The sequence below is a fragment of the Protopterus annectens genome, chromosome 7.part0 (assembly GCF_019279795.1).
Source record: "Protopterus annectens isolate FY-2018-M chromosome 7.part0, PAN1.0, whole genome shotgun sequence".
In the NCBI taxonomy this organism is placed as follows: domain Eukaryota; kingdom Metazoa; phylum Chordata; order Ceratodontiformes; family Protopteridae; genus Protopterus; species Protopterus annectens.
The window spans coordinates 1182384067-1182411785 of NC_056739.1; the positions used below are offsets into that span (position 1 = coordinate 1182384067).

The 27719-nt window shown below is 38.7% G+C and overlaps 2 protein-coding genes across 3 annotated transcripts in view; one reads left to right on the forward strand and one right to left on the reverse strand.

Moving 5' to 3' along the window:
* The window catches only part of GMPPB (GDP-mannose pyrophosphorylase B), an 824737-nt gene extending 820903 nt beyond the window's left edge, over window positions 1–3834 (reverse strand). The window contains exon 1 of one of the 2 annotated variants that reach the window (XM_044077786.1): window positions 3817–3834. The gene's annotated coding sequence lies outside the window, so the exon portion shown is untranslated. Of the gene's footprint in view, window positions 1–3185; window positions 3781–3816 lie in introns of those variants that run through there. The other variant, XM_044077785.1, reaches the window with a different exon arrangement.
* Window positions 3835–5956: 2122 nt separating this feature from the next.
* LOC122806941 (TERF2 interacting protein) overlaps window positions 5957–27719 on the forward strand; it is a 38602-nt gene continuing 16839 nt past the window's right edge. Inside the window, exons 1-2 of the mRNA XM_044077784.1 lie at window positions 5957–7206; window positions 12211–12356. Coding sequence (XP_043933719.1) covers window positions 6426–7206; window positions 12211–12356 — 927 coding nt within the window. The 5' untranslated portion in view covers window positions 5957–6425. The remainder of the gene's footprint in view (window positions 7207–12210; window positions 12357–27719) is intronic.

The window sequence follows — 27719 nt, forward strand, 5'->3', positions numbered from 1 at the left end:
AACAAACTGATACAATAGACCAGGAGTACAGAGGTTCAGTTGGGAGAAAAAAGGAACAGCAATAGGAAAAGGCAAGGGAGGAGTCAGAAGAGAAATATATTTCATTTTTGCATATTTAGCCTCACAGCTCAGAGGACAATAATTGTGATCACCACACTTTCAACAGGACCCTTCTTGATTTCTGCAAAAGTTGCAGTTACATGCAAGATGTTTGGAAAAATCACATTAAAAGTACTGTACATCCATCAAGAGGTAGACTGTGAAGCATAGTCTAGCACTCAGGGCTTGATAAAAAGTTCTATCTTAAGCTTGCTCATATTCCTGCAAAAGCAGAACTCTACTTTTCATGAATTTTAATGTGACCTTGGACACCAAATATGTGCAGACGATCATGTGCTACACTGGCTGTGACCACGACTTTGTGAGTATTAAGGTCATGCCTACTGGACCTGGTGGACTTCTTTGAGAAGGTCACAAAGGTAATGGATGGCAGTAAAACAGTGCATACTCACTACCTTACCCTGGCTAAGGCATTTGATACAATACCACACTCTAGTATTGTTAAATAAAACTTGCAGAATTGGGCATAAATCCCTATATGAAGCTCTGGATAACCCACTGGCTCAAAGATAGGACCCAAGGAGTTAGCACTGGGTGAGATCACCTCCACAAAGAGACAGGTCACCAGTAGAATCCCTTCTCAGAAGTCATGGCCAGTATCAAAGACCTCTGGCTGACCAAGTTTGCAGATGATTGCAAAACTAGTTGTAATCACAGAATCCTTCCTAGATGCAAACATCTTACAAGAGTGTCTAGCATAGACAAATGACTGGTGCCACAGCTTAAAACTCAGTGCCAAGAAATGCATTACAGTACCCTTTGGGAAGTTGGCCACCCCAGGAAACTACATCATCAATAAAACACCCTTAAGCGTAGGCCCACTAGTCAGGGAACACATGTAGACAGTAACCTGTCCTTCGAACAACATGTGTCCAACTAATTAAGCACTGGGTGAGACCACCTCCACAAAGAGACAGGTCACCAGTAGAATCCCTTCTCGGAAGTCATGGCCACCCCAGAAAACTACATCATCAATAAAACACCCTTAAGCGTAGGCCCACTAGTCAGGGAACACGTGTAGACAGTAACCTGTCCGTCGGACATGTGTCCAAGTAAGTCAGAAAATCCTTCTATGTTGCTCAACTTATAAGTAAGGGCAAGGCATCTAGGTCTAGGGAAGTCACTGCACCCCTACACTCGGCCCTTATCAGACCCATCATAATGCAATCTGACCAGACACATGCAATTACCGGAACATCTACGGAGGGTCCTTACAAAAACAAACACCATCAGAACTACTAGATATAAAGATCTACATTTTGCTTGCAACATAAATAGGACATATTGGAGAGTCACATATGTATCCCAAAGAATTCTTATTCTCTGGAATAGGCTCCCCATCCATGTGAAACAAAGTCCCTCCCTAACCCTATTTAAGTGTAATGTGGACCACTGGATGGGAACTCGAAAATTCACCCCTATGTCTCTAATGGACAAAGGCAGTCAGTAAATAATGTCATAACCAACAATCATCCCTTATATAAACATCTAAAACATATAATGTGTGGGACACATTTGGACTGCACAGCTAGGCTTATAAAGGCCCCAATAGTTTTTATCCTGGTATGCATTTATGAAACCTATTAGAAAATTCTGCAGTCAAGATTCAGTGTAATATACAACATCCCAGATATAGTGTCAATCCTAGTCAGAAAATGTACAAACAGAGAGAGGCAGTGAAGCTGTACTTAGGGGGTGACTAGAGCAACTAAGTGCATTTTGCAAATTTATATTTTAGTCCCTTAGAAAATCTAGCCAAGTCCTTATGTTTGATATCAACCACCTAAGTTGAAATCTGGTGGAAGACAAAGACAGACAACAAACTGTATTTTAGCAGCTTATCTTTTATTTATATTACAAGTTCCCTCAGCACATAATAGGGCATCTAGTTATCAGACAAATAAGTTTTCATAAAAAGTAACATTACCTGAATCCTCATGTTTTACATCCAGTCTTACGAAATATTATTGTGTTTAAAGGCAAAACCTTGCTAACTTTCAAAGGTTCTCTCTCCTCATTATGAAATGCTTACTGGAGTTAACATATGCCTTGGATGTAAAAATAGCTAAGCATCATTAAAATATTTCAGTCTCCGCTTTCTTGTCTCTCATTGATTGTAAGGAATTCAGGTATTAAGCAGGTTTCAACTCTTCATATTAATTTGGTGTGTCTTTTTTATTTAAAATGCGATAACGTAAGGCGGTGCAGCAGCACAGCAGTAAACATTCTTGCCTCAAAGCAAGAGGTTTGCCAGTTCGATTCTCAGTTGGGGTGACTTGTGTGTGGAGTCTGCATGTCCTCCCTGTGTATGCATGGATTTTCTCCAGCTGTTTCTGTTTCCTTTCACATTCTAAAGAAATGCAATAGGTAGACTGGATACTCTAAATTGGTTGTGTGTATGCGAGTGTGTGACTGGTGTGGAAGAACAACCGCACCACCAATCAGTGTGAACACTAGTTTTTGATGATTGTCACTGTTGAATTTATTTTAATCTACTACACTAGAACATTGCTGAACACTGCCACTGTCTGTGCATGCATCAAAAGTCACAAAATACAGTGTAGTATCTATAGTTAGTTATAGTTAGTACAGCAAACCACTGATTATGTGTTATTCACACCATACACACATCAATTTGGGCCCTGAACTCAAAAAAGTAACTGCGATCTGACATCTGCATACTGCTATGGTTAAAATTAACCACCACCGTATTCAGAGTCCAGTAGTGTTCCCCAAATAAACCATTTGTTCTCTTCTCTTACAGAACTCTTACAGAAGTTTATCCCCAACATTGAATTGTAACATTACATGTCCAGTACAGCTTGGTTTAAAATGTGAATCTATAGAGTGCAAGCTGAACTCTGTAAAGGAACATCATCCCATTCTAGAAAAGGAACACTTTTTAAGTCTGAGATCTCCATTCACTTACTAAAAGATCATCGACTATATCAGGTCGTCTATGTACAAATAAATGAATGTAGTCAACAAAACAACTATTATATCATACGGTACAGTTCTACGCTGCCCGCCAGCAAAAAAAAAAGAGGTTTACCACAAATACTTACTCTAACAGCTCCCAAATCTTTCAAATTCTACTACACTACTTCTATTACTTCCACTGTGGCAGGTACTCTGTTCATCAGTGATGACGCGACACTGTCACTTACAGGTTATAGTTCGCAGGTCAGCGCATACGCGTTGCCTTGGAAGCACGCCTGCCAAGAGGGTGGGGATAGACAGGCATTATTACAAAATGCAGTCAAGTATTTTTTTAGCATCAAGAATTTAGGTTGGGCTTCCACTACTCTTTGTACTTCCTTAAACTGAGACGGGTGTGTTGCGTGTGTTTTTTCGATTGGTTCCCAAGTGTAACTACCTGGATTTCTTCCTCCAGTGTTGGCCAGACGGTTGTTATTGGGATGACATAGGCTCCTGCAAAACTGTAAAGGGATAGTTGGACTTTCTTCTGGTATTATTAAACTAAGCCTCGCTTTCGTAGAATTTCATTTGTGTTAGCGTTTCGGATCCGTCATTGTACTGCTGCGTCCATTAGATCATTTTTTGGGTGCATGTTGGCTTTTCTAGTCAGAGAAAACCACGTTGCATTTAAATGCTATTCACAATTTTAATGTTGGTATGCATAATGTGACAGTAATTTAAATTTTGTTTTAGTTTCCAAATTCCAGAACTAATCACCTTTTGTAAGTGGTCGTCAGAAAGTCTGTACGCTGGCTACGTAAATATTTATGAATGAATTTGGGGCGATGTTTTACTTGACTGGCTCACCAGATGCGCACCGCCTCAGCTGATTGACGTGTCGCTGTTCTGGCGAAATTGAAGTGTATTAACCACCAGATGCGCAGTAGCAAGCCCCTCCCAAACTCCGCCTGCGAGCATGTTGACTACTCCACCCGCCGCGTGGAGCTGTTGACTACTACGCCCACCGCTTGATTAAAACACAAGGTAATGTAGACTTGTGTATTATACTCGTATTAAAACATAAGCAAATAACAGATAATTGCACAAAAAAGATTACATTATAACATAAAAATGCAGATGTTAATGTTTATTTTGCAAATTGGGGCAAAAGTACAAAGACAGGTACTGTTTGTACAGTTACATGTGAACTTAGGCTAACAACAGGCAGTTCGTTTTCCTTGTCAGAGCCTTCATCCGGATCCACTGCTTGAGCTTCCTGGTACTCTTTTTAATATGACACAAGTTCAGAAACAAAATGTCAAAGTCATGTCCGTACTTCGATCTCCACATATACTTGTCTGTGTATCTGGGCACCATAATGTGTGCGCCTGTTAAACATTAATTTGATTATTGTTTGTCTTTTCGGCTTTTCCCGGTTAGGGGCCGCCTTACTAAGTATTAGTATTAAATGGTAAACAGGTCAAATAAGCACAACTAATATAGGACGTTCAATATTCCTTGCAGATGAGTAGAGAACACTCGTTATCATCTTAAGCCAAGAAACTGAACAATTCAGAAACAAGATCTTTCTTCTAATTTCTGAGAAAAACATTTGTATGAGTAAACAACTGGCTCTGCTCCCAAACACAACCGCAGTCTTATCTCCCTGTAGACTGCTGTACTTATATCCATCTGTCTACCATCATCTGCCTGCATTTGTTCCAGTTTAAACTAAATAAAAACAGCCAGTGCAGTAACAACTTTTTCAGTCCAGACGCACAAAGTGAAACATAGTCTGGCGTTTTTGGCCAGAAGGAATTAAAACATTTTAAGAAAAGCGTCCTATATTACTATTTACATATTAACTATTATTTGCACTTATTTGACCGTTACATTTGCATTGCGTGTCAATCACGACAGGCCGTTGTTAATACCCACCCCCCCCCCCCGGCATATCAATCACGGCGGGCACGCCCATTCCTGCGCGAACTAGGAGGTGGGTTAATACACTTCAATTTCGCCGCTGTTCTTATGAATAGCCAATACGACGTTCCATGCGATTTCCGCGTCCAGGAGAAACAGCATTTGCATGTTTTCCCTTCAAATTAAGCGCCTTTAGTACTGGGTGGGTTAATACACTTCAATATTGCTAGTAAGACTACTTCTTTAAATCTTTCTCTCTGTCTAAAAAAACAGTTAAACTATATCAAAGACTGTTTGCTATAAGGATAAATGCCACGCAACATTAAATAACCTGCAAATGTCGAAAGCTATCCCCACCTGGCAAACCCAATGCTTAATAGACAAAATATTGGAACTGGAGCTCTGGAATGCTATGCACAATGCACCCCACTGCCTACGCCTTTATTTGTAGTCAGTTAGTACTCAAGACAATCTGGCGTTCACATTTAGCGTTATATTTAACAACACATTAGCACTGTTCGAGAAAAATCTTGATGATTGGATGGGAAATTCAGCCCAGGGATCACTGCTGTGGCTCTGGCTCGACAGGGGCACAGGAAAATGATTTTCTTGGGTGGCGAAAGCCAGGGTACATTTTTTGGCTAGGCTTATATAGGTCCTAGGGCCAATAGCCTAGTACCTATCTATGAACATATTCTTTTCCCTTTTGTATCATTAAAAAAGCTACACTTAGGGTGGCCACCTTTTCAAATGGCCAAAGTGGGAAATTTTTGGGACACGCATTATATTTTACAGACAGACACATACACACGGTCAGTACAAAGGATAGAATTTACTTTTTTTGCCTAAATAAAAGCTTATTCTTGTAGCATTTTAGTTGCTTATTCTGTTTCTTGTAACATTTAGGTATTTTAGATACAGAATAACTATTACATAAAATATGGGACATAATTATGTCCAATCTCAGGACATTTGCCATTAATATCCATTGTATGCTGTATACGTCACCTACGAAGACACATTATTGCATTTTCCACTGCCTAAAATAGTATTTACTTAACAAAAACGTCAAAACAATTACGGGGTACAATGTGAACGCAGGGAACCGACAACACGGATGCCTTATTGCTGAGGGAAGTTAAATAAGACTGGAATACAAGTTTTTAACATTTTTTTAAAAGTTAATGCCGGGGGTAGGGTTTGTTAGGACATCATTATTGACTTCACAAACAGGGAAGTAATTTGCTAAGTGGGTGGTAGTGTTTCAGCTTCGGACCGAAGCAGAAATGAGATTTTAGAAATGAACTAGTCGTTTAAGCCACAGGGAAAAGCAATCGCACAAGTACGGAACTCGTCACAACCGGAATGGCAGTGTGCAGCTCAAATATCAACAACTGCTGCCTGAGTTTATCAAACGAAAACATCCTGTTTAGAGTGTGCAGTGCAATAACAAGAAAACCGTAATGGACACAGAAGGGTCCCCCCCAAAAAACTTGTCATCTTTAACCCATTCAAGGACTCTGTTCATTGATGATGAAGGGTCCGCTTTATGTTTCTACCTCCGACCCGGCGTTACTAAGCGCGTCTTAGCTCCTCTTATTTTACGTGGTGGGGGTGTACTGTCAAGGATACAGACACCTGGATGTGTACTCATGGCTAATCCTGAGGAAGAAACTGAGCTACATAAAATGTCAGGTTATGTCTCCACCAAGTACATATTTGACTGCATTGAGAAAAACGAGAGACTGGATATGCAAGCATACAAAATAGGTCTAAAGAACGGGGTAATGAAAGAAACAGATTCAGACCTCCCAGTAAAGCATGCAGAACATGCATGCCCTATTGCTCAGATATGCTGTGCACACGAACTAATAAAACAAAGGAGTAAACATCCGAACGCTCGCCTAAAATTCTCTAAAGCTGAAGATGTTGCAGTTCTAATCTATGTGCGGGATCACGAGAATCCTGCCACTCCAGTGACAGGCAATGCGATTTGGAAGGAAATGGAACGCATTGGTTTAACTCGACATTCCTGGCAAGCAATGAAGGACCGGTACCGAAAGTACCTCTGTGGTCGAGAAGATGAGTACCAGTTAGATGCCCGTACTACCATCCCCATAGTTGTTTTACCAAACTGCAAGCAGTGTAGAAACAAGCTTGAAGAGCAGCAGCCACAGTCAGAAAACCCAGTCAGTATTCAGTTTAGCAGTGGTTCTGAGAGTGGACGAACCAGAAATACATGTGGTAAGAGCGTATGTCACGTGGTTTTTGGTACGGCATTCTGGGGTTAGATGTGAATAGGTGTGAGTTTTAGCGTGTCCTGTCAGAAGTTGCTTCCAGGTTTGGTCCAAGTGGAGTGATTAAGTAATAGTAGCTAGATAATGTGCTAAAAAGTAATTAGGCCAAATCTGTTCATTTTCGTTAAGGACGGACCCTCATATTGAGTAGTGTCGTGGTAGGTAGTTTAGGAAGTGTCCAGCAATAATAAGAAAAAAAGTTCGCAAATGTCAAGACAACATAAAGTAAATCATTTCAGAAAAGAAATTAATAGAGCGGATGGCAATAAAAATTGAGAGCGAGTCTTCTTTTATATAAAGAAAATATCGAATAATTTGAAGCACACGAAAATTACCGGACAGCACTTTTCAGCTTCCACAGATGTTTGGATGTAATCAAATTGTAGAGCAACTGCTGCTGCTCCATATTCCACCTAGTAGTAGTGGATTGAAGCAAAATTTTTAAGTATGTGGTGTACGAGAATGACCTACACAAGTAGATGGTAAGCTTTTTTTTTAGTTATTTAGTGTTACTTTTGGTCCATACTTCTTCACCTCTTAAAGCAAGAAATCTGGACAACGCCCTAAATAAAAGTGGGATAAAGGCCCAGAAATAGGGACAATTTTTAAATATTGCTCTTATAAACTTAGAAAGTTGACAGAATAACATGTTTTGTATTAGCATGAGTTTTTCTGAAGGATATGAAGTCTGAAACTCAAATGTCTCATTATTTTCTAACTTCAGTCTTTAATGGTTTGCCACTAAGTTAACAGAAAAAAACACAACTTTATGAAAAAACGGCCCCAAAACATGAAGCCAAAAATCTGGATATTCTGCAAAAATCTGTATAGTTGTGAGGTATGTCCCCTCCCCCCTTAAACATTAAGAGTTGTAGAGTTTTGAGTAGCTTGCAGGGTCCTTAGGCAATTGAAATAAAATTTTGTACCCCGATTTTAAATTGCTGCAGAAATAATTGGTTGATTTATATTAACTTATGTGACTGCCTAACTGTGACTCAAAATCGGAAGTGTTTCAGCATAAATTCTAAAGAAGTTAGAACATTACAGAAGTGTTTTTGCAGAGAAGTTAGTCTGAATTCGTAACACCGTCACTAAGCATACTAATTCATGTTTTGTACTGTATCGGGGGTAGAGGGAATATTAATTTTCTAGTATGGGTAGTTTAGAGGATATGGATGCATTTTTAAGATAAGGTACCCTCAGATTTAGTATGTTTAGTTTAAGGGCGATGGAGTCACAGCCCCACACCATGGTTCTCCCCTGCAAGTATGTGTGTGTATTTATGTGTATATTTTAGTTTACTTTGAATATTCTTTCAAAATGTGTGCATGAGCCATTCCTGCATGACCCAGCTCGAAACTGCATGTTATAATGCTTTTTATACCAACACATAAGACTGAAACCAGTGTAAATTTTGTTTTTGAAAAGATTAACCTAAAGATCCTTATTTCAGGTTGGTTGTTCTCACCGTTGACTTTTAATATTTTGTAGTGTTAACTACAGCAGTATATTTTTTCTGAAAAGGATGCATGATGGTTGATCAAGTAGTCCTTTTTTAGAGAGGCATAGTGTGCAAGTTCACTACATTTACAAATGTAAAATCGGTCTGTTTTTACCATAGTGCAAATGCTACAGTTGCGTATTGTTTGGGCTCACATAATCTTCCAGTGTTTTTTAACAGAGTGGCAAGTTGAAAGTGTAGTAATTAGTAATTCAAAGTTACACTTTGTTTATAAGGTATATAGTAACGATATGTATTTTTCTGTGACAGAAATGGTAGTGGACATCAAAGAATGGTGCTTCCTTAAATTTTTAGGATGTCTGCAGAGTTTTTTCCCCCCAACTATTTTCTCTGCTTTGGATACCTGCAAGAGGTGTGTCAAAGGAAAAATATACTTAAAAAATGATCAAAACACGGTAGGTTCAGGTTAAGGCACTTTAATCTTGCAGCAAGGAGACAAAAACGTGCTAATACAGTTTGTCTAACCAGAAACAGGAAATACTTTAATTTTTATACATTCTTAAACTAGTTATGTCCTACCATGCTGACGTAACAGATTACCACCTTTTTCATCATCATCTGCTGACCATCTTTCCCATGAATTTCTGCTGATTTATCAATTTTTATGTGAAAATTCCTGGGGAAAACAACATGGCCTTGGTTACTCTCAGTTAGATACATGTTATGTTACATTCAAGATACTATGGCTAAAATCAAGCACAATGCTAGCAGTTCATTTCTCTAATAATCCTTTGTCTACTTTGTCTCTAAATTACCACAGCTGCAGAGGTTCCGCTCCTCTGGACAAAGCTGTTTGTCTGAAATCATTACATTTATAACATAAGGCATTGTTCATTCATTCGCTTCTGACCTAGCAGATAAACACCTGCTTCTCAAGTACATTTCCACAAGGCATAAACAAGAATATTGCTGTGCTAGCAGTTGCAAGTTTCAGAAAGCATACTGCAGTTTTCAAAAAGCATCTTTTTCAGTCTCATATGAAACTCATTTTGTATAAAATACAGTGCATGAAAAATAGAATGAAAAGTGTATTAAAATACTTGATTATTAATTGGCATTAAGCATACACACATTAATATATATTTTTCTAACAGGCGCCTATATAAGTGAAAAGAGTGCACATCTTTTTTTTTTAGTTAAGACGTTAAAAAAGATTATGGACAGCCTAACTTTTTAATAAAATTGCTTAGTACTTTTATCTCCAGAATTCACCAAAACTGTTTCAAAAGGAAATACAATAACACACAAGCCATTAAAGTTGCAAGTAAAGCACATGGTGTAATGTAACTAGCCAATCGGGCAGTATTCCAGAAATGCAAATGTCATTAAGATAGTAAAAGAAGTAAAATGCGTTAGTTTAAAATGCAGAAAATGGAAGCCTAAGCAGCATTTTGAATAACTAATCAAAATGTTAATATAGTTAATGTAAACATAAAACACTTAAATGACCGACCTGAGCTTCAGTATGTTTATTTATTTATTCATTCATCTGGAAAGTCCAACTAGACAGAAAAGGCCGTTTTCAGCAAAGGTCCAGGAAAAACATACAAAATACTCTGGTAACATTTAGCAGCATTACACACAAAGCTGCACATGAACTATTTACTGAAGTACTTGGTACAACATTCAGAATGCTGAGGTAACAAAGTGAGAATGAGTAAAGTAAATTGCAGGAACATAATCAGCACTGGGTGCAGTTAAGTGTTACTACATTAGGTCAGAGGTATAATTATGTAGATTGTATTAGAAGAATAGAAGCCAGAAAAAAATAAGAGTGTAAAGAAGGCCACTGATGTGTGTGTACATGAAGAGGTAGTTTTGGAATAATTTACCCTGGAGAATAGCAGGGGCATAGACAGGAGTCAAGCAGGAACAGTTTTAATTTTATATTTAAAGATATATGTATTGTTGTGAAGAGTCTAATTGGAGGGAGTAATTGGGTTCCAGGATTTTGCAATAGTAATGTTTAAATGGTTGTTGTTACCTGGGGGCAAACCTGTATTGAGGTGTACCTGCCACTGCAGTTCTGATAACCTCAAGTAAAGTTGCTAAGTCACCCCCTCTGTTATCAAATTTAACATTATCAATAAAGTTTATACAATACATGCTGTATTTGCACAGTATATCAGTTGTGTCTTTTTTCTGTAATAGCATAATAATGCTTATATATACCTTGGTTTAATTTTTCCATGTGCTTAGATTTTTACGTGTCCAGTGAGTGCTTTCTTGTAGTCGTACATTGCAGCCTGATTGTGATGCCACATAATGCCTTAACTGTGACAAGTGTAACGTTGTTTTATACAATTTTTTTGTAGATTCCTGTGGAGAAAAGTTCTAAAAATCAGTTCAAGTCATTTCAAGAAAAAAATATTGTCATACATGTGCAAATCAGAGCATACATATTTTGGAATATAAATACAGAAATTAGAATAGCAGACAGTGCAGTTTAGGACAAGTATACAAAAGAATGGTGATTAACACACACCTGCTTTTACTTTTTGGAAGTTTCAGAACATAGTACACTCTTTGCAGAGCAGCCCAGGAGGGAACAGCAGCAGTTTTGAGATGAGGCAAGAGAGCCAGTCACAGAAAGTTTAGAGGAGAAGGGGTAAAGAACACAGACTATTATAACTGACACTTGTACTGCTTTTGTCAAAGGGTATGGCATCATCAGCAGCAGAGGGGACTTTTGAATGCACAGCCTCTGATTCAAGCATGGGGCCATGTTGTGGAAAAAATGAGTTTTTAATCCAGGTGGTGTGAGTGCTCCTGTAAATATGTTTGATTTTTGTAAGCATGTGTGTGATCTTTTTTCCCTTTGTTTATTTATCCTTTTTTGATTAGGTTAGTCCCACTAAGTTAATGACCCAAGATGGTATTTATACTATTAGGGAAAATTTTGACTACTACTACTCTTCAATAGGTGCCATGGATCTTTTACATCAGCCTGAAATACCACTAACTCTGGCAGATCAGGCATACGTTTTACATCTCATTCAGAGAATGACGCTCTCAGAAGTTCAGCATCCCCCCCCATATGTTTCTCTGCAGTGTTGACAATCTGTCTACCTGGTGTGGAATAGAGCCTACAACCTTCTGCACCAAAGGTCAATGTCCTTCAAGTTGTCCCACTGACAATGTGTCTTTATACTCACACATACATATGAAGTATGTAAGGTGTACTCAGAAGGTTAAGCCATGTATTAGATTTAAATAGATGGTAGTCTACAGTTATGGTGAGTAATTACAAATCCCTACTGTTGCAGAGCTGAAAGGCAGTCAGCACTCGCGCATTGAAATACATTTTCTGCATGGATAAGTACATGGTTTTAGTTCTCTAAATTTAGTAACTTGGGTACAGGTGTTCACATTTGCAAAGAAGTGTTCTGTGCTAGAAAGATGTTAAGCCAAACATTTATTCACTAATAGGCACAGTTAAGAGAAAAGCTGAGGAAATGACAGAGGCTAATGAAGATCTTTCCGATAAGGGTGCCGCCACTGAAGAGAATGAGAAACTAAAACCTGATGAAGTTCGAAAGCTGCGCATACTTTGGCTTGCCAACAAAGAATTTGAGGTATGACTTTATGTGGATAACAAGTCAAGAAGGCCAGAAATGTTTGTGTGGGGTCTTTTCAGGGTACGTGATTTCCATTCTTTATATGTAAGCAACATATTTGGTAGTAAGCTTTGTAAATTGCAATACTGTTGTCTGTATATGTTTGCATTTTGTGCTATTGAGTTAGGATCTGGCATCAGCTCTAGGAGCATTTATGAGGCTTTCAAGATATGGTCTAGGACTCCCATATCCATTGTGAGTCAAAGATCATGAAGAATGTGTTTGAAAGTATATAGGCACTTAATTAATTTAGCTGTAAATGCAGTAGTTCTGTTAATTGCATGTCTTAACTGTCCCCTCAAGTTCCAGGATATACCTCCATTCATTATTGTATTTCCAGAGTGGGATAGCAGGTAGGATATCATTATTTATAAAATAACACTTTAAAAGCCATAAAAGAAAACAATTCAAAGCAAAACTTGTTAATACAATAATTTAATGTTGGTGCATTTTAATACAATGGTGTACATCATGCTTCCTACAGAGATACTGTCCAAACTGCAGAAAGTAAGAATCAATGAAGATATACTTCATATGGTGGGGTGGGGCTTAAGTACCATTCAGAGGAGGACACTCTCAGGAATTTATTATCCTTCCCCAAATGTTTCTCTGCAGTGTCAGCAATCTGCCTACATATTGTGGAATAGAACCCACAACTTTCTGCTGTAACTACCCAATTATTAATTGCTTGTGTTTAAAACAGTTCAGAACAAGTAAAAGAAAAACAAAAACCAGCTAGGGTTGTTTTTAATATCATGTCATGCAGTATGTCAAATATCATAGTGGCAAACCTAGGATCAGTTTGCTCCAAACTCTGCAATTAACACATCATGATGCCATCACCTTTAACCAAAGACTAAAACCGAAGTGGAGTAGATTGTAAGTCATCTGTCTTGTGCTGCACTAATGAAAACTGTGATACAGCAGTAAATGACACATTTAAAAAGTTTAGGATGCTATCTGTAGTGACATAAGTAAGTCTTCTCAGGATCTTGTCAGCGAGTTGTATGATGTTTTCTGCATTCACAAGTATGCAACCGGTGACACAAATGTGCTGGTGTATGCCACAATAGGAAGTCAATTCACTGAAATCACAAAATTAGTAAGCCATACTGCGGAATATATTAAGTTCTGCTTAGCTTTCAAAAATTAGTATAGTTGTAAATAAGTGTAGATTAAATGTAGTACATAAACTACTTTTGTATACAAAACAGCTATGGACTTAGTATTGTATTAACACAATAGAAAAGGAAAACACTTACCCTTGTCTGGGGATTGAACCCGGGACTCTCTACATTCCATGTGGTTGTCACTGCCACTGATCCAACAAGGAGTCATTGAACACTTAGGTATGTGGTTTCATCCAAGAGCAGTCTTTCCTTTCAGCTAAGAAACCATCATGATGACATCCAGTGCAGAGCAACCTATGAACCTACCATTGTATTAACTCAGCAGGAAAGGAAAAGACCCCCTGCATTGCCACTGGACTAACAAGAAGTCATTGGACAGTTAGGTACCATCTTGGTGGTTTCCTAGTTGTAGATGCAAGAAAACGTGCGTATCAGGTTCTAGTCCATCCAGTGTAAACTGCAGTACTTGGTACATTAGCAAGCACAGGCAATGCTAATATTAATAATCTGCATTAGTTAGCATTAGCAATAAATTAAATTTTTTACATGCTGTGACCCTGTCTTTCCTTTGAAGTGCTGCTTGACAAAAGCTAATAGAAACACTTTTTTGAAGAGTATGCACACATTTTAAGTATTCACCAGTTCTCAAATTTTCATATGCTTGCTGTATGTAAGTTCAGGGTGTAAATGAAATTTCTTCTTTTTCCAGAATTTGTCTGCACTGATGGCTTTTAGAAAATTTAATGATTTAACCCCTTTTGTGAAATGTACTTTTCATGAGTTAATGTGAAACTGACAGAGCAAGACAGGACACTTAAACCGAATAAACATATGTAGTAATTAAAAAAAATTTCTTTTGGATTTAGTCTAGTTATTCAAAGAACTACAAATCCAAAAGACAAGGTATAACAACAAAACAAACTGACGAAGCTAACATTCTGTATTTTCTGTGGTAAAATCTACTCTTACAGTAGCTGTGACAGCAATAATAGTCCCACTGCTTTTTCTAACTAAATTAAACTTTCAATTTAGTTTTAGAGCATTATTTATTTGTCTGTTTCCTATTTTAATTGGTTAAGTGGGTAGATGGGCTGGTTAATAGACCTTTAACAACTATGACCTGCATCAGTCAGGTAATAGCATTTTTAGTCATGTATAATTAATGTACAGTAGGCTGTATTACAACTTACAGCAACGGGTTTTAAACATAACATACATTGTAATGTCTCGTATGTATTTTTATACATATAAATAGTATGAAGTTTGGACAAGGAGTAGTGTGACATTAACATGTTCCTCAAATCTTTAGAGCAAATAAACCTCTGTGTAACGGTGAGGATCCTATGTTAATTTTCTTGTGTTTTATTTGTTTGTATATATGCTGCTAAATAAAATGCAGGAAAACAGACCACATTTAGTTGTACAGTCTCGTTCAAAAAGTTGACGCCTGATTTTGTTTTAATATCTTTTCAGAACACAAAATATATTCAGAAACACTCCTACTCCATTAGAACTCCAGCTGTTTTGAGTCAAACAGTGATTTCAGTTTGAAGGATCAGTGTCTTGAGGATGATTCCACACACTGTTTTGTGTAAACATTTTGAGTGGAAATGTCTTCTTTTCTAAAGAAAGGCAGATAAGTTGAGGGACTTATGTGCTGTGAAGCATCCTTTGTCATTCAAAGCTACCATATTTTCACGTAAATAGGCTGAAAATAGTCTTTAAAGAACCTTGTGCGATTTGTAATTTGTTTTAAAATTTAAAAAGATTACATTCCTGAGACGCGCGTTAGAGGCAGTAATTCCACTGCCTTCTGATTTGGACCATATTGATTTTTACCAACTAAGGCTGCAAAGTTCTTGTTTTGGATACCTTTTAATAGCTTCAGCAAAGGATGCCAGTAGGTTTTGTGTACTTGTTTTTCTGACTAAAGCCATATTGTATTTGCAGGACTCCTGCCACTATCCATGTTGGCGAGGGGAAAAAGGATCTGAGGGGCCTGAAGGATAATAGCCCTTTTAAGATACTTTTACTCCTCTGAAAAATAGAAGTGGTTGAAATTCTGTTGGAAATTGATTACATTATTCGCTTCTGCAGTTATAATAGTTCATTCGATCCGCTAAGACATTTTATTGGTTGCCACTCTTCTTCCCCGAGAGTGATTAAGGACCTCGTGCCTAGTTGAAAGGTGTTTCAAATCTGTGATGTACTTACAAGTAATACAAAATATAAAGAACAAAATGTCACAACTTGCATGTATGAAATGGCCTGTGTAGGCCTCCTGCTGTGCCTCTGAAACATTTGGCTTAAGTCGAGCATTATCAGTTATTAAATTTTCTCCATCTGTATACCACTGCTACAGACAAGATGTGCAATGATTCTTGTGTAAAGCAATTTTTCATTTGCACTGCTTGTCTCACATCAGCTTAAAAATAAGACTCCTACACCCATATATGACCTCAGAGCACGTTGTTGGGGGTGGTATAGTTAGAAATCTGGTGGGAGGGGCACTGTCTAAAGATTTCTTTTTATTCCTTAACATTGTGGTCAGTAATAACCGTAATAAGGAGTGTTCTGGAAGTCGAGCTACAGTACATCTGACTTTGATACTGTAGATTCTGATTGTGTTTTTGAAAATGTCAAGTCTGTATTGTTGAGACAGTTATAATCTACTAGAGAGACTAGAGTAAATTAGTTGCAGTTTTACTGCAGTGAAAACAAAAAAACACTAGTTCTGTTACCATATTTCCTGTTCCCTTAGAATATTGTTTGGACAGCTGTGTATGTATATATGGGAACATGAGAAATAGTAATGTATTTCAACTGTGTGAGTATCTGCATATGTCACTTATAATCACCCTAATGAGTGAAAAATGTGGTGCATCCTTTTTTACCTTCCCATTCAGCTCTTCATAGAATTACAAACACACACGTACACACACTCTTGGTTTAAGGAATAGGTGTGTCTGCAGGATACCCCTGTGTTACCGCTTGCTCACTTTTAGCTCTTCCTATTACATGTCATTGGTGCTTTAAGAAGCATAAGTATTTCTTGCAAGCCTGTGTTCACCAGTCAATGTTCCAGGACCTTCACAGGAGCTGTATTTTTTTGCTTAGGACCAGCACATAGAGTTGAACAGCTGCCTCAGGCCCATGACCAGCCAGTAGCTAGTGTCACTGAGTATTGAAGGCTTTTATCAATATCCATCACTTAGTAATGTTGGGGACCTCAAGTAAGAACCTGACGAGTGCCAACCAGGAGAACCAGGTGGAAGAATGAAAAGTAGATGGTAACAATCCTGGATTCAAAGTCTAACCAAGTATGGCCTTTTTTCAGCCTTTGGTTTCATAACCAAGGGGCTATCCTCTGGTGAGAAATCTTTCTATTTCTTGTCTTCTGTGCAACTATATAAAGCTGATTGGGTGCCCCTTTTAAGGAACAAGACTTTTGTAGTCACTGCTTCCTTTAACTTGTCAGAGCAGGGCTGTTGCTGCATAGGATGAAAAGGAAAATTCTGTCCCTGACCTGTTACAGTTTTGCTATATATTAGAAGCTAGATCTTTGTTTTAAAGATAAAAATCTAGGCACCATAGAGAGAGAGACCATCTCTCTTACTGCTGTATTGGTTCTTGTCTTGAAAAGAATTAGTCTAAAAATAAAAATAGGTTTGTTTTTAGATGAGTGCTTTCACCATGTGAGGGCTTCTTCCATGTGGATTTTTGTCAATAGAAGCAATATGGCACATAAAGAGATAGTCAGTCTGTCTCTCGTACCTAGAGTTCTCTGTAGTACGATCTCAACTAAAGAATGAGTATACACACACACACACACACACACACACACACACACACACACACACACACACACACACACACACACACACACACACACACACACACACACACAAGTTCTCTGGATAGAACTGTGTTCTAGTTCAGGGAATCTCCCCCAGGTGGTAGGCCACTCACCATAAAGGATTGTGGTGTTTCTTTATAGGCTGTTCTATACATTTCTGAGCATGCGTATTCACCCATGTGCTCAGTGAACACGTAATAACCTTTTCAGCACATGGTGGTAGATGGCTGATCAGGTGAATCAGAGCAGACTTTTCCACTGAGATTTGATTTTAACCTTTGGCTGTATACCATACTTTATACCTTGCACCGTCCTTGGTGGATGCCTTTCTGTCTTGCATTGTCCAACAGTATATATGTTGGCCAAGTCTTTGCTACATCTCTGTCTCTTGAGTGGAAACATTTGCATTACATGTGACTTGTGGGTGTTAGCCAGAGGATGCTTTATTCATCTGCCTGTAAATATTCTGATATTACTAGGTGCTTGAAATGATTGAGATCTATTGCTTGGAGACTGACTGCCCTTTCCTGAGCACTCCTCCATTTACAGAGCCCTTTAGTGCATGAAGTCTGCTCTGAAGTGACAGTCTGTCAGCTATTCTTCCCTTTTGAGGCATCTTACAAATGACCTTTAGAAGAACAGAGGACCTGAATTATCTTTCCACTGGAGCCTGTTACTCTGATGTTAATGTTGTGTTTGCTGCATGGAAATACCTGTATTTGGGTTTTCCATCACCTTCTGACCAATTGAATCACCCACCCCAAATGGTTTCTCACAAGACATCCCAGAGCACCATCCTGTGTAACCTTTCTGATCTGTTTAGATACCAAAAACCAAAGCAATTTTCCACTTTTCCTATGCTCACTGCTACTTTTGAAATCCAATCAGATTGTGGTGTTTATATGTTGATAATATTTTTTTCATCTGCATAGTATTCTTAAATTAAGGATATTTTGTAGGTTAATTCAGACTAATTTTTAGTAATGGCTTTTCCTTATGCAGTACATAAAATTCAGATTGATCACATGTAACATGACATCAAGGTAAACAGAAATATTATTAAGATGACCATGTACTTTAAAAGTATAGCTGCTAAAACTTTGTAGTAGCTGATTATGCCTACCCTTGAAACTTATTTATTCTATAGATAGAGATTGTTTTAGAACAATGAAACTATAATCTGATGATGAATTTCATAGGGAAGTGAGAGAAATTACTTTTGGGATAAAGAACAGAAGTTCCTATTTAGGTCTTTTACAAGAGGCCTGAGAGTTTGGTGTAAAAGAGGGGCCATTTATTGAACAAAAAGAATTACTGATACCCTATTCTTGCTAAACAGGGTGTATGTTTTGTCACAAAATCTGCTTATGTTGTTGTAAGGAGATGCATGATGATTAAGAGGCATTGGTGCATCTTATTAAGCAATGAGGTATTGTCTAATGTTCTCCAGACACAACCCAAAATTGCGCGTAGAAATTTCTGCAGTCTGTGACTGGCTAGTTCATTCATCAGTATGTGTCCTAGATAGGGATAGTCGGTGAACTTTTCCTGGATTTGTTAGTATTCTGTGTCCTGGCTGCTTAGTATTTAACTGTACACTACAATAAGTGTTATGATGAGAATGCTTTATCTTTTTTATTTGCCATATGACTGGGATAATTTATGGTCTTGTCTATGTCAAAAATATTACACAAGGCAATCATTTAAGAAGGTTAGAATGCATACGTAGAATGTCTTTTGTAATATAAAGAACAAATCTGTTGTAGCCCTGTTGCAAACCTTTTCATTTTTATCCCAATGGGCATAGCATCCTTTGGAGATGCTTTGTTTATCAGATGTACTTGTGCTATCCATGTATTCAGTAAGAAAAATATGGGGCATTTGTGTAATTAACTTATTGTGAAATTTCTGTTGTAACTTCATTTTTTCATACAATAATTAAAATTATTGTGTTATATTGTATTGCTTATATGGCAGAGTTATTGAAACCAACTCCCCCAGCACCATTTGCTTTATTTTGCTTATTCGTTGTGTGGCTTATTGTTTGCAGGTTAGCTGTTTCACTGTACTTTTTGTGGTAGAAACATTTTAGTGTGGTAATTTAGTTTTCAACTTTGCTAATCAGTTAATTGTTTCATTGACTGCCTGCTACCTGCTTACCATTTTAAAAGCTTTAGCTTTTTAATTGTATTTGATTTTGATGGCCTAATGTCTGACAGTTTCTATAAGTTAATAATGCTTACAAAAGTTAATAAAGTCTACTTTCATTATAAGTAGACCTCTGCCACTAATTTTGTGTTTATTAAACTAGGTTTATTGATTTATCTAATTCCACTCCATCCTCTTCCTGTTGGTGAACTAATGAAGTTGTTGTTCAAGTGACACTTTTTGTTATTGCTGGGTGCATGATTGCTGTAAGTAGGTGACTACCTCCACACATGGTTGCTGTTGAATTTCCATTTTGGTCACCAGGTCTCCTTGGAAAGATTTCAGAAGTTCATAGGTAGGTACTAGGCTGTCTGCCTAAATGCCTAACTAAGCCTAGCCAACAAGGTTCCCTGGCTTACTCCACCCAAGAAAGATTTCCTGTGCCCCTGTCGAGCAGAGCCACAGATGTGATCCCCGGGGTGTATTTCGTATTTCCCATCCACTCATCAAGATTTTTCTTGAAGAGTATTAATGAGGAGCTTTGCTTGACATAGATGGGTAGCTTGTTCCAGAGTATAGGAAGTCCCTGGGACAGGAATCTATCCCTCCAGCATGTCCTGTTTATTGTGGTGACAAGGTTTAGGTCCCTAGAGAGTGTAGCTTGGAGGGATTGGGATTTCTTATTTGTATTTGGGTTTTCCATCACCTTCTGACCAATTTAATCACCCACCCCAAATGGTCATTTCTCACAAGACATCGCAGAACCATCCTGTATAACCTTTCTGATCTGCTTAGATACCAAAAACCACAGCAATTTTCCACTTTTCCTATGTTCACTGCTATGTTAGAAACTGTCAAGAAATCATTTACTCCATTCAAGGTCTGGTGGTAGAAAGGATTCTCTAACTGGATGGAGAGAGATTTATTTTACTAAGTTTTTAAATCTCTGATTGCTTGAACGACTTTGAATATCATTTATTCCATCATCAAGGTATGTTTGTTTTTAGGCCATTTGGGCACATCCTGATTTCATTAAAAAATGGAAGTCTTGTGTATTTCTGATTGGTGATATAATTTCTTGTTTCTTCATCCCTAGCATGTAGTGAATACTCTATAGTTTGGGATCAAAAATGTATCGATCATTGTGTTTATGTATGTCTTTTAAATTGGGTAGCAATGTATGCGTGGGAAACTCTTCTTAGTTGTCACTACCTCAGCTCACAGGGTATCCAAATACCAAGCATTTGTGTGTAAAATGGCTTGGTGCTCTTCCATAATGAACTTGTCTTTAAGACATACACTTGTTTTCTCCTGAGGGTCTCTCAGAACCTAAACCACTATGTTCATATCCCAGTCCTCTTTCTAGATGCTGATATCAGTGAATATTCCCATACCTTGGATGTTCACCATCAGGTAAGCGCATAGCACCATAAAAAGCATGTAAAACAAAGCATTTTTAATCCAATTGGAGCTAAAATTGTTTTAAAATCTCTGTGGTATGCAAAGTCCGCTTAATGCCCTGATATTTTTTTTTAAACAGGGACATCTGCTGAATGTTAGATGTTGTGGTGGCTTACAGAATCTAGCGAAAGATTTTGTGTATTTAAAGCCCCCCAGCATTGCCCCCCCATGTTTTCTCTTATGTGTGTGTTGGGGTATATTAATTACAATAAAAAATAGATTTTACAACTGCTTACAATTTATCAATTAAAAATTAAGAAATGAGTGAGTCTCCTGGAATTACTTCAGTACGTTGAAGCAGAGTGTACCGCCTTATACAGGAAATTGCTAGCTGAATTACTGACCTTTCCTTGTACCAGTAGAATTTTAAAACTTAGTGATTTAGAGCAGTGCTTCATTTTGTTCCACATAAGTGATCAGAAGTACAAACATATCCTATACTTCAAGGTGTGGATTTTTTTTTTAACTAAAAACAAGTTTTACATATGAACTTTAAAGTCAGGCAGACACTGACTTGCTTTTGTTTTCTTTATTCATGGCAGAGATTTTATTTTACTTATCAAACAGACTGTCAGCCATGTTGTTTATCATAAGAAGGCTAATATTTAACTCCCTGGCAGAAGTACAACAGCAGTGCTGAGTCTCAACATGTAAAAAAAAAATGCAGTTTACCAGCCTGTGTGTTCTTGGAACTGGCATTGAGGGAAGACTAGAATGATGAGCCTCAATCTACTTACTTCTTTTCAGGGGAAGGGTTGGAAATGTCATGCTGGCCTTACTTGGAAGTTCATTTGGACTGGACTAAAGCATTACCACCTTTTGAGGGTGGACCAGTGAGGCTCCAACTAATAGGACTGGCCTGGACTTAGTCGCCAGCACAAAGGCAGCAGGGCCACCCCACCCACAAGTGTCATTACCCTGTCTGTGAGTAACTGCATTCATTTTTCCAGTTCAAGCGTGAGTCTGTATAGAAAAGAGTGCATCTTGAAGTGGAAAAATATTGTGGAATAACAGAAATCAGAAGTTTGTTCGTTCATTCATTCTTTGATTCACCTGCATAGTCCAGTGCAGAGTCGCAAGAGAGCTGCAGCACTCTGGGCATAAGGCATAGTAGCATGTCCAAAATAGGACAACATCCCATCAGAGGATACATGTTTGCACACTTAATTGTTGTATAGTATGCACAGCTTTGGGCAATATAGAAGATAGTCAGTTCATCTTTGAAATGTGAGTGGAAAATCTGAGCACCCAGTGAAAATCGGTGTGGATGCAGGATATACATAAATTATATGTGAAAGGCAGCCTAGCCAAATACTGAACTGTATGTCGATCCAAGTACTGAGAGGCAGTAGTTGCTCCTTTAAATATTAATTGTGTGTGTTTGTGTATTCTTTCGTTTGTGTATTTCGCAATATTACTTATGTTTGGATTTTTTGTCTCTTGTACAGTATTTTTTTGTTTTTCCTCACCCTACTTATAGGTTCATAGGTAGGTTCATAGGTAGGTATTAGGCTATCAGCCCAAGGGCCTATCTAAACCTAGCCAGCAAGGTTCCATGTGCCACTGTCCAGCAGAGACACAAGTGATCCCTGTATTTCTTGACATAGATAGGTAGCTTGTTCCAGAGTATAGGAAGTCTCTGGGACAGGAATATATCCCTCCAGTATGTCCTGTTTATTGTGGTGACAGCATGTCAGACAGCTCTGGGTTTGACATAGATTTATATGTTAGACAGAGATCACCTCTGTGAGGTCAGTAATCCTCTTTGTGAGGTACTTCTGTGGCCTTTCCAGCTGCTGCAGATGTATAATGGGTCTAATGAGTGTCAAGTAGAGGGGAACAATGACCTCTTTTTTCCTGGATGAGAACCCTTTTATGATTGAGGTGTGCCCACATAGAAGGACTTCCTGACTACTGTGACTATCAAAGGAGAGACTACTGTCCACCTGGGTACCAAGGTCTCTTATCACCATTCGGTGTTAAGTAGATTGCTGCATATGTGGTAGTTCAACAAAGGGATGACACTGCACTTTTTGGCATTGAGCTTGAGGCCATGGCATGTCCACATCATTTGGGGACTTGACTATTAGTTTGCAGTCATAGAGACCTTCTGTGTTAGCCTGTACTTCAGAGAAGTAGATGCCAAACAGGAGATGTCCCAGGATGGAACCCTGTGGTACTCCACTGCTTTGAAGTCAGATTTGGAATCTGCAACTTTTACAGTGTGGTTCTGTCAGTGAGCCAGTTGGAAACCCACCTTGTGATGTAGGGATTTATACCTAGTTTAGTGAGTTTAGCTATAATTCCAGAATGGGGGATGGTGTCAAGATAGGCTGTGTGAACCACTTTACCCTCATCCACGGCTTTGGTGACTGCCTCAAAGACGTTGATCAGGTTCAGGAGGTATGATCTGCCTTTCACAAACCCGAACTGGGTGGGATCCAGAGTTTGGAGGTTACCAATGTCTTTGTTTATGAGTTCCATGATGATACGTTCCATGGCCTTGCAGACTAGGATCAGTGGTGGCTCCCCCTTTATGGAGTGGGATAACTGTTACTGTGCGCCATTCAGTGGTGAAGAGGATCATAGGCCTTAAAACACATGTCCTACAAGGACAAACTCAAAAAAAAAAAACTCCAGCTATTCTCCGTCTCATATCATCTACTAAGAGGCGATATCTGCTTGACTTACAAACCCATGTCTGACTCAAAAAATGCTACATATAAAGCATTCCAAATCCCTCTGTACCATATGCTCCAGAGACCTCAACCTCATTACCACAATCAACAGAAGATGCTGGTGGGACAGGTTTATAACCCAGAGACTGCCCATGCTCTGGAATAGACTTCCCATACATGTCAAGCAGAGCACCCACTGGCCCTCTTCAAGAGACATCTTGATGAGCGGATGGGAAATAGAAAGTTCTCCCCGGGGATCACTCCAGTGGCTCTCCTTGATAGAGACACTGGGAGCTAACGTCGGGCAGCGTGATCCCAGAGAACTTCTGTGGGCTAGGCTTGTAAAGGCTCCAGGGCCATTAGCCTAGTTCATATTTAATCTGTGAGCAACACAAAAGTATGACTTTTTTAAAAAATATCAAAACCCCAGTTGAGCACTTTGTTCGTTGTTGTATAATAATCCCTTTAACTCATTTATACCTGAGCAAACTGTTATATGTTTGTTCATCCACAAAATGGGTCTCCTGTAAAAGAAAACTCTCTTTGTATGTGTAAATCAGTACATTTTCACTGTATGGAAAAGACACTAGCAATAAATGCATGTATCACCGGCCTTTAGCATAGAGGGGTAAAACTCTTGAGTACTGTCCATGCAACTTGAGTTTGATTTAATGGCTCAGGCACTTGACAGAGCTGTCAGAGAGGGATGGGAATGTGCCTCCTGGGATTGAGGGTGGGGCATAGTAAGATGTATGCAGCTGCAGTCCTTTGGGGGGGAGTGGCATTCTGTATACATCCTGGTGTTGGGTTGTCAGCTCATCAAGCAGTTGTCTGATGGTAGTCTTAGTGGGTATGTGGGATTGTGTGGTTGTGGGGAGTTCATTGTGGGCCGTGCTAATGCCCTCATTGCTGTTACGTTGGTTAGACCACAAGCAGTCCTCGTGGCTGCCTGAAATACAGCTCCTCTGGATGAGGAGTCCCTTGTTTTGCACTGTACTGTACTGGGTGGGATATTTTTCTAATAAAGGTAAATGAGCTGAGTTCCACTGGAAGAGTCTTGATAGCTGGTAGTCACAGGGGAGGGGGGAGACAAAAGCACTTCGAACAACTTGAAACTTTGTGTGATGGCAAAAATAACTACATAATCACCTGTTGGTATGTTTTATTTAAGTAGTAGCATGGGATTACTGTGGAGAAGGTTTATAAGAATGAGATGAGAGTTGCTTAACTAGTAGGGGGTAACAGTTATTAAATGGTGAGAGGTGACACCTAGGAGAGTTGATAGTAGCTAGTAGAAGGAAAAGGGAGAATATTAAAGAAGACGGTATAGCAGGGAAGGAGAGAGGTAGTTGTATAGTAAGCTGATAGGAGTACAAGAGAATAATAGGGACAGTGAGGTGAGTGAATATAAAGGTATAGTTGTGGAAGTGAAGGTGGGAGTGAATCAGCAAATAAGAGGGAATACTGCATGGATTAATAGGGTAAATTGAATGCAGTTGTTTTATGTAATTTCTCCACATTGGAGACATTTGTATCGTCACTGTTTGAGGAGAGATTTTGTTGTATGAGAGTATGGATTTCTGGATAGTGACACTGATTTTACAGCCCAGAACTGAGAAAGCATAACTGGAGCACTTCATCTTGGTTGAGCAAGTCTGTAGGCAGGAAATCAAAGCAGGAATGTCTAAATGAAAGTCTTGTTTCCCTGTGAATGAGTTTGAAGATTAGGACAGCTCTCTGAGGAATGGGCAGACATCTGGCTTTTGTAATTATGGTTCTGTGGTGCTGTAACCTTTTGAGAGAGTGTTAATGAACCTGCATGTGTTGAAGGTGGTTTGAAACTTTAGTGTGAGATCTAGCCAAATTCCTAGGTATCTGTAGTTTTGTACTGTATGCAAATTGTCTGTATTGTTGTGGATAATGGATCAGTTGGCAAAATGTTGAGAGAGCTTATTATGGGGTCAGAAAGAGCAGTGCTTTGGCATTCTTTATGTTGAGAATGAGCTTGTGCTGCTTTAGCTACTTGCTAAGTTCTGAGAGGTCATGCCATAGTAGATCATTTGTGATGGAGGGGACAGGCTGTGTCTGCAGTTAATCACATTGTCTGGATAAATATTGATCGGTAGGAGGTGAAGGTCAAGTGGGAATTGGTTAATAAGTAGAGAAAAAATACAGGGAACAACATGGAGCCTTCGAAAGCACCTTTGTTAAGGATAGTTTTGGGGGAGGAATTGTTCCCTAGTTGCACTTTGAAGTACTGATTTAATATTAAATCTCTGAACCGTAAAGTAGTTTGAGGGCTTATGCCAGTTGCTGTGAGTGAGTTTAGTGAGAGTGGGTGGTAAGCTGTGTCCAATGCTTTACTTTGTTCAATAAAGATGGTTTCATTAATTGACTGTTGTCCCTATTTACCAGAATATCACCTGTTAGTGTGTCGAGGGAAGTCATAGTGCTTCTTCCCACCCAGAATTCTTGTTGATGTGGAGAGGATTCTGTAGTGCTGGAGGTGATGAGTCCGTGATTTGTAGATTATTTTTATTTTCCATAGAGTGGGGAGAATGAAATGGGCCTGAAGATGGTATCTGTGAGAGTAGTAAAAATTTTGGGAAGAGAGTTTACAGTAGACTTTCTTCACTGTGCCGGCATGAAATTCTTTGAGACATACCTCTCAACTGTACAGATTTTTGCCTCCTACATTTTTGTCTTTTTCATAAAATCTATTCTGTCATTCATGAATCATTGAAGATGTTGTGTCTTTCAGCTTTTCCCGGTTAGGGGTCGCCACAGCAGAGTTCCGGTCCGCTAATGATTGGTAGTTGACTTTTACGTGACAAGTTACCAGCCCTGGCGCACAACCTTCAATGAAGGTACGCCCATTCACGCATGTCTGCACGCAGAAGATGCTCTAGCTGAGAATCGAACTGGACAGCGTCTTACTGTGAGGCGACAACGCTACCGCAGCACCATCACCGCACCATTATCAATGACCTTTATTTGAATGTGCCACAAGCTACCTGCATCCAATATGCAGATGACTCGACTTTGATCTGCACTGCTAAAAATGTTTCCTCCCTCCAGTCTATCACCCAAATAGCTTTCCAAAACGTTGAAAAATGGTTTATGCAACACTGCCTCCTCCTTAACCCCAAAAAAACTAAGCTTCTTCTCTTTACTCCTACTAATAAATCTCCTATACCATTCTTCACTATCTCCTCAAATAATTCTACCTCTATTAACCCTGATAAAACCACTCGACTATTAGGTGTAACAATTGACAACCATCTCAACTTTGATGACCATATTAACACTACTATTAAAGCTGTTAATAAAAAAATTGGGACACTTTACAGAATTAAACCCTTCCTTACCCCAGCAGCCAGAAAAAACATTGCACAGACCCACCTGATTTCCACCCTTTTTTATGCCTCAGCTATATATACTACCTTATCTAAAAATAACATTACCAAACTCTCTACCTGTTATAATAGTATAGCCAGATTCATTACTGCTACTCCCCTCAGAACTCACCACTGTCTCAACCTCAAACAACTAAATTGGCTAGAGCTAAACAACCACCTACTCTACCAACAATTACTTGTCATTCATAAGACCCTTCACTTCCCTGACAATACTCCTAGCCTGGCAAAACTGATTTCTCCTTATAGAAATCTAGCCACACTTCGCTCTGCAAATAAACTCCTAGTATCCTCAACTAAATCATACAATAAAGCTGTGGATGCGTTAATTTCAAATTCCATAGGTAAACACTGGAATCAACTCCCTCAAGAAGTAACTAATCAAGACTCTACCTCTCTGTTCAAAAAACATATCAAAGAACATCTTAAAACTCAATGGCTATGTCCTTGTACTAATCCCGACTGAAAGTATGTCTCCTCACATCTAATTTTGCTACCCTTCCCCCCTTCTGAGCTCCGAACTTACACTTTCTATTGTTGAGAGTTACTTCTTAAAAGTATGCCTATTTTTTAATTTGTTGAACTTATCTTATAAGTATTTAGATTTTATTTTGCAATTCTCTTTTTTTTTT